Consider the following 8,082-nt stretch of genomic DNA (forward strand, 5'->3'; position numbering starts at 1 on the left):
AGAGAGAGAGAGAGGGGGGGGGGGGGGGGAGAAAGAGAGAGAAAGAGAAAGAGAGAGAGAAACGATAAACAAAGGGGGAGAATGATGGAGAAAGAGACACAATCTATATATTTATACAAGCCATATATATATATATATATATATATATATATATATATATATATATATATATATATATATATAGGCTATATATATATATATATAGAGAGAGAGAGAGAGCGAGATCGTGTATGACTTGCTATGACTAACCCTACTGTTCACTAGTCACTGATGGGCTCCCCCCCCCCCTTATGTTTGCAGGCAGATCCAAGCATTTATCTACGACTCTACCACGCTGGAGTATGAGTTTGGTAAAGACGTGGGCTGTAAGCTCAAGACGGTGGGGAAGAGAATTGCTGAGACGGGCTATGGGGTGGCCTTCCCACGTAGGTCTCAGTGGGTCAAACGTGTGGACAAGGCCCTGCTCAAGTTACTGGAGGATGGTAAGTGGGGGGAAAGGGGGTGGCCTGTATGGGAATATGGTTACTGGATCAAAAAAAGGGGGAGGGGACATTTAGGGAATATGTTTACTGGGCAAAAATGGGTGTCATTTATGGGAATAAGGCTACTGAGAAAAAAGGTGTCATTTATTGGCATACATTTCCTGTGCTAAAGTAATATCATGTATGGGAATATAAGAATATCAGTGATTAGAAGACCGAGAGTGAACGAATTTGATTTATTTATTTTTTTATGATTGTGAATGGGGGGTAAAACGAATTAAATGTATCTTAGCACAACCACTATTTAACTAGAAAGTGAAAGTGATCATAACCATACCGTCACATGTATATTACAAATGTGTTATACATTTTTTTCTTCTTTGACCAGGGGAAGTAGAGCGGCTCCAGAAGTTTTGGCTTGCAGGAGCCTGCCACAAGAAAAAAGAGCGCGGGGTGTCCAGCCACACCCTGGGCATTCTAAACTTCACGTCTGCTTTCATCCTCCTAGGGAGCGGGGTCATACTGGGCGTGCTGCTGTTGCTGCTGGAACATATCTACTTCCGGTTTGGGAGAAAGTCTCTAAGAAAATGGGACAAATGTGGCTGCTGTTCCTTAGTCAGTCTGGTATGTGAATTGTCTCCCCTAAAAAATTGTATGCAATTTTTCTCCCCTAGTCAGTCTGGTATGTTATTGTCTCCCATAGTCAGTCTGGTATGGTATGTTATTGTCTCCCATAGTCAGTCTGGTATGTTATTGTCTCCCCTTGTCAATCTCGAATGTGCCTTGTCTTCCTTAAACAGTCTGTTATGTTATTTGTCTCCCCTAGACATTCTGATAAGGAATTTGTCTCCCGTTGTAATTTTTTTAAAACGCTCCTTCTATTTCTGCCCTCCGCCAACTGACCACCTCCTTGTCTGCCCACCTGACAGAGCATGGGTCAGTCCTTGACCTTTGAGCAGTCTGTGATCGAGGCCCTGGACTTCCACAAGCACCACAAGTGTAAGGACCCTCTGTGTGAGACCCAGCTCTGGAAGGTCAAGCACGAGCTGGACCTGGCCCTGCTCAAGATATCACAGCTCAGGCGGCTCATCGCGTGAGTACTTCAAGCTAATTAGAGAACACATACCGTGAGCACTGCAGGCTAATTAGAGAAATCAATAACGTGAGTACTGCAGGCTAATTGGAGAAAACAATAACGTGAGTCCCTTAAGCTAATTTTGGACCAGGTGATATTAATCGCGTGAGTACTTCAAGCTAATTAGATAAACATACTGATAACGTGAGTACTTCAAGCTAATTAGAGAACACATACTAATGTCGTGAGTACTTCAAGCTAATTAGAGAAAACATACTGATACATTGAGTACTGCAGGCTAGTTAGAGAAAACATACTGATACCGTGAGTACTTCAAGCTAATTAGAGAAAACATACTGATACATAGAGTACTTCAAGCTAATTAGAGAAAACATACTGATACATAGAGTACTTCAAGCTAATTAGAGAAAACATACTGATACCGTGAGTACTTCAAGCTAATTAGAGAAAACATACTGATACATAGAGTACTTCAAGCTAATTAGAGAAAACATACTGATACATAGAGTACTTCAAGCTAATTAGAGAAAACATACTGATACCGTGAGTACTTCAAGCTAATTAGAGAAAACATACTGATACCGTGAGTACTTCAAGCTAATTAGAGAAAACATACTGATACCGTGAGTACTTCAAGCTAATTAGAGAAAACATACTGATACCGTGAGTACTTCAAGCTAATTAGAGAAAAAATACTGATACATTGAGTATTTCAAGCTAATTGGAGAAAACATACTAATACCGTGAGTACTTCAAGCTAATTAGAGAACACATACTAATACCGTGAGTACTTCAAGCTAATTAGAGAACACGTACTGATACCGGAAGTACTTCAAACTAATTAGAGAACATATACTAACACCGTGAGTACTTCAAGCTAATTAGAGAACACGTACTGATACCGTGAGTACTTCAAGCTAACTAGAGAAAACATACTGATACCGTGAGTACTTCAAGCTAATTAGAGAAAACATACTGATACATTGAGTATTTCAAGCTAATTGGAGAAAACATACTAATACCGTGAGTACTTCAAGCTAATTAGAGAACACTTACTGATACCGTGAGTACTTCAAGCTAATTGGAGAACACGTACTGATACCGTGAGTACTTCAAGCTAATTAGAGAACACGTACTGATACCGTGAGTACTTCAAGCTTATTAGAGAACACGTACTGATACCGTGAGTACTTCAAGCTAATTGGAGAACACGTACTGATACCGTGAGTACTTCAAGCTAATTAGAGAACACGTACTGATACCGTGAGTACTTCAAGCTAATTAGAGAACACGTACTGATACCGTGAGTACTTCAAGCTAATTAGAGAACACGTACTGATACCGTGAGTACTTCAAGCTAATTAGAGAAAACATACTGATACCGTGAGTACTTCAAGCTAACTAGAGAAAACATACTGATACCGTGAGTACTTCAAGCTAATTAGAGAAAACATACTGATACATTGAGTATTTCAAGCTAATTGGAGAAAACATACTAATACCGTGAGTACTTCAAGCTAATTAGAGAACACGTACTGATACCGTGAGTACTTCAAGCTAATTGGAGAACACGCACTGATACAGTGAGTACTTCAAGCTAATTAGAGAACACGTACTGATACCGTGAGTACTTCATGCTAATTAGAGAAAACAATACCGTGAGTACTTCAAGCTAATTAGAGAAAACATACTGATACATTGAGTACTTCAAGCTAATAATCGTGTGCGTATTCAAAGTTAATTACAGAAACACGAGCAATAATGATAGCTGGGGTACTTCAAGTCAAAGTGCATTTTTTTACAAACAAAAATATTATTTTACAATTTAAACACTAGTAAATATATATATGTATATATTTATATATGTATATATCTAATATATAAAGCTCAATTCTGTATGTAAAACTAAGTTTGTTTGTTTGTTGTTGACATACTTCCATGGATTTAAGTGTTAGACTATTATCGTGCTCATAGTCTAAATTTATGAGTTGAAAAATTACAAAAAAGTTTTGGGAAATAATTTTCATTTTTCAAACTGATAGTAATAATTGTCGGCATGTTCACTAAACACAATTTTTTAAAAATAACAAAAATTCTAATTATGTCTGAAAATTATTTATATTTAGTCCTTTAGCACTTACTTCCCTTTGATAAATTAGGAAAACACAATTACTTCCCTGTATAAAACATTGCATTAGTGGAAAAGAATTTACTTTTTCTTACTTTGTTTTGGTGTTGGGAAAAAAATAATTACATAATTAGCAGGGATTGATCAAGTGCAAATGTTGTAGGTATTTTACGAATAAGCTTGGAGTATTATAATTGTTCATTTGGTTTGGTTTGGCACCTACGTTCGTTTAAGTGAGTGCAAAAGACTATGAATAAGTTGGGGTACTGTAGTCGATTATTAAGCTAAAACAGGCGATTCTGACCCGGGCTAGACTGTGAGCACTTAGCGTTTATGTTCGCGTTAGTGTTTTCTTTGTGTTTAGGTTGGGTTTGCGTTAGTGGTTGCGTTTTGATTTGGTTCTTTTTTTTTCTTTCTTTTTTTTTCGTTTTCGTTTGTGTTTTTTTCTTTGGGTTTGTGTTTGTATTTGTGTTTGTGGTTTTTTTTTCGTTTGGATTTGGTTTGTTTTCGTTTTCGTTTGTGTTTTTCGTTTGTGTTTTTTTCTTTGGGTTTGTGTTTGTGGTTGGTTTTGCGTTTGGATTTGGGTTTTTTTCTTTTGCTTTTTCGTTTGTTTTTTCTTTGTGTTCGTATTGGTGTTTGTGGTTGTGGTTGGGTTTGTTGTTAGGTTTTTGTTTTCGTTTGTATTTGTAATTGTGTTAGCGTTATGTTTGCGTTTTGTTGTTTTGGTTGGTTGTGGTTTGGGTGGGCAATGCCGGGTTTATGATGATTACTAAACACACAGGTAACGGTCTTTAACAGAAAGGTTTTTCACAGAAGCCAGAGCAGGGCCTGGCCGGGACGGCTAGTGTTTATATATATATACATAAATATATATATATATATATATATATATATATATATATATGTATATATATGTGTACGTATATGTATGTGTATGTATATATTTGTAAATGTATGTATATATATATTAATATATATATATATATATATATATATATATATATATATATATATATATATATATATATATATATATATATATATATATATATATTATGTGTATATAGAGAGAGAAAGAGTAAGAGAGAATAAGAGAGAGAAAGAGAGAGAGTGAAGGTGTGTGTAGTTTTACTCGAATATTAGCATATTTTGTTTTATTCTAGTCACCCCGAAATGTCCCAGAATTGTAGCCATGTTTTACCTCCGCAGGATGTGGTTTACACGCTAATGTACACGTGTTAGACTGCTTCCAGGAAATGCTTGCATTTCACTTCTATAAAGACTGGTAACTTTAAAACTACCCCACCCCCTCTGCATTCTACCTCCCCCACTCCCTTTCGATCTCCGACCTCACAAATCAGTCACGTGACCAGACATCTCGCACTTATGCAGATTGTACTTGGGACAACATTGTTATTTTCATCACAGATCAGGGGACGTAATGACCTCAAGTCGGAGTTACATGCCCATTGTCTGATCAAACTTAGCGGCTTGATTGTGTTTTGGAAATAAATGTGACGTCAGCACACAAAAAGAGAAACGCCTTAGACAAGCTTAATGTTAAGAAACCCACTTAGTGGAATTTCCCTAATTCACATAGACGTCATCTCAGCTAAACAATTGCTTTACTCAAGGAATTTTTGTACATTAATGTAGTTTGCATTGCACTATTGTTTACCATTCTGGTGCGCGGAAGGTAGTTTAACACCAGCAGTAGTGAATATAGCTGTACCACAGTAAGATGGAATGTAATTAATTAAAATAATTAATGTCAGTAGTGTAGGCCGCGTCATAATGTTTTAACGTAGGCCGTTTCATTATGTTTCAAAGTAGGCCGTTTCAATATATTTTAACGTAGGCCGTTTCATTATGTTTCAACGTAGGCCGTTTCATTATGTTTCTCTATGTAAACCACAGCTATGTGTTTTCTCTCTCCAGCCACTCGACGTACCACGAGGCAGCGAGGGGTCAGGACACGCCCCTCAAGCAGGCCACGCCCGAGACGGCCAACCACAACGGCAGCGCCTACAGGAGGAGGCGACAGCAGCCGGGGGACGCCACGGGCTCCGGCACAGACAGGGGGGCGACCCAGTCCCTCCTTGCCCTGGAGGGGCGACACGACACGGACGACGACGACTCGCCCGTGACCTCCCCCCAGAGAAAGGTCGCTCCTGTACCTCCCGTACGTACGTCATTTCCGTCTTCAAAGAGCCAATCCAACGATGCGGGTATTCCTCTTCAGGCGATGAGATATTCAAAGCCCCAGAAGAAAGCCGGTGACGTCAAGGACCATGTCTACGAGAACAAACTGTCTCTAGCGCGGCTGGATTCCTCAGCAGACGACAGCGGCCACGCCAGAGTGGCAGAGCTGGAGCTCCACCCGCCTCCCCCCACGTTTGACGAGGCCATGTCGGGTTACCCCCTGACCCCTGACCGTGAACTGTCTTCCCCATCCCCTCCGCTCCCTCCTCCCCCCGTGTCCCCAAACGCCGCGGGGGAGCCGCACCCCGGGCTGAGCCCCCACCCCTCATCTGACGCCAGCGTGTCTCCGTCCTCCTCAGGTGACAAGCGCTACGAGCCGTTCATCCTGGACAGCCCGGAGTCGCCGACGTCATCATCCTTCTCCGAGACGTCCGCCGGCAACCGGCTTCCGTCGCCGGGAGACTTGTCTAAACTCTCGGACGACGGCCTGTCCACGCCTGCCTCGCCCGGCCGGGACTCGAACTTCACCTCCAGCCCTGACATCCGGCGCCCCGCGGGGGGTCAGGTGGCCCCGGGGACGTACAGCAAGGCCCAGCCAATTCTACCAGTGTCTTCCAAACCTCTGGGACGGGCGAGGCCAGACTTGGCACCGTCAAAAGAGGACGACAACGACGTGAGGAGAGCTGACGACGGCAATGTGTATGTGAACATCGACGACATTGTTGGCAAGGAAACAACGTTTTAATAAGCATTAGAGGGAAACTCGGCCTTTCAACTAATTTATATTCAAACCTACCCGTGCATTTATTTCCATATTCCATATGGCTCAAGAGAAGGTTTGTCTTGGAAACGACCATGTCGATTTTTTAATTAAGTGAATTTTCTTCTGTTCGAGTGCTATTGTGTTATAAATTATTTTTTCCCATAAAACATTTATGTAAAGGGAAACTACCCTACTTTTAAAATAAGAAACAGAGTTGTGCCAGAAAATCATTCGCCATTTTAGTTAAAATAATTTTAAACTTGGATGTGGGCTCAGATTATGTAGCCGGCGTACTTTGTAACCTTCTCGGTCTGATTTTAATGTTGCAATATGTAAACAACTATTCATTTTGGTTGTGTTTGAATGTAACGATGGGCAATGTTTTTATTCATATCTAGATTTATTTGAAAAGCGACTTTTATATCCTAGCCAAACAATAAAATAATCCTACAAAACAAATGTCAATTTTTCTTATTAAGGCAATTCATCTTTTCCTTACGCTGTCCTGATGTCCTAAACTAATGACCCCCTGTTTTTAGTGTACTCACACCCACGTTGTGATATTGATAAAGGTTTCGCAGCTCATACAGCCTTGACCTCAGATATAGCTCATCACCGACTGTGATCATTTGTGTCGTGTGTTTGACTCTGTTTGACTCGGTGTGTCGCTGTGTTTGAATCGGTGTTTCTGTGTGTTTGAATCGGTGTATCACTGTGTTTGCCTCGGTGTGTATGTGTGTGTTTGACTCGGTGTGTGTGTGTGTGTGTTTGACTCGGTGTGTCGCTGTGTTTGACTCGGTGTGTAGCTGTGTTTGACTCGGTGTGTCTCTGTTTGACTCGGTGTGTCGCTGTATTTGACTCGGTGTGTCTCTGTTTGACTCAGTGTGTCTCTGTTTGACTCGGTGTGACGCTGTGGTTGACTCAGTGTGTCTCTGTTTGACTCGGTGTGTCTCTGTGTTTGACTCGGTGTGTCTCTGTTTGACTCGGTGTGTCGCTGTATTTGACTCGTTGTGTCTCTGTTTGACTCAGTGTGTCTCTGTTTGACTCAGTGTGTCTCTGTTTGACTCGGTGTGACGCTGTGGTTGACTCAGTGTGTCTCTGTTTGACTCGGTGTGACGCTGTGTTTGACTCGGTGTGTCTCTGTTTGACTTGGTGTGTCTCTGTTTGACGCGGTGTGTCTCTGTGTTTGACTCGGTGTGTCTCTGTTTGACTCGGTGTGTCGCTGTATTTGACTCGGTGTGTCTCTGTTTGACTCAGTGTGTCTCTGTTTGACTCAGTGTGTCTCTGTTTGACTCGGTGTGACGCTGTGGTTGACTCAGTGTGTCTCTGTTTGACTCGGTGTGTCGCTGTATTTGACTCGGTGTGTCTCTGTTTGACTTGGTGTGTCTCTGTTTGACGCGGTGTGTCTCTG

General features: G+C 41.2%; 1 protein-coding gene across 1 annotated transcript in view; it reads left to right on the forward strand.

Moving 5' to 3' along the window:
* LOC131943525 (uncharacterized) overlaps positions 1–7,290 on the forward strand; it is a 53,692-nt gene extending 46,402 nt beyond the window's left edge. Inside the window, exons 18-21 of the mRNA XM_059303700.1 lie at positions 301–482; positions 871–1,106; positions 1,412–1,575; positions 5,645–7,290. Of these exons, the coding sequence (XP_059159683.1) occupies positions 301–482; positions 871–1,106; positions 1,412–1,575; positions 5,645–6,653 (1,591 nt within the window). The 3' untranslated portion in view covers positions 6,654–7,290. The remainder of the gene's footprint in view (positions 1–300; positions 483–870; positions 1,107–1,411; positions 1,576–5,644) is intronic.
* The last annotated feature ends 792 nt before the right edge of the window (positions 7,291–8,082 follow it).

Source organism: Physella acuta, unplaced genomic scaffold (assembly GCF_028476545.2).
Source record: "Physella acuta isolate Inbredline_101_S28 unplaced genomic scaffold, ASM2847654v3 ptg000458l, whole genome shotgun sequence".
In the NCBI taxonomy this organism is placed as follows: domain Eukaryota; kingdom Metazoa; phylum Mollusca; class Gastropoda; family Physidae; genus Physella; species Physella acuta.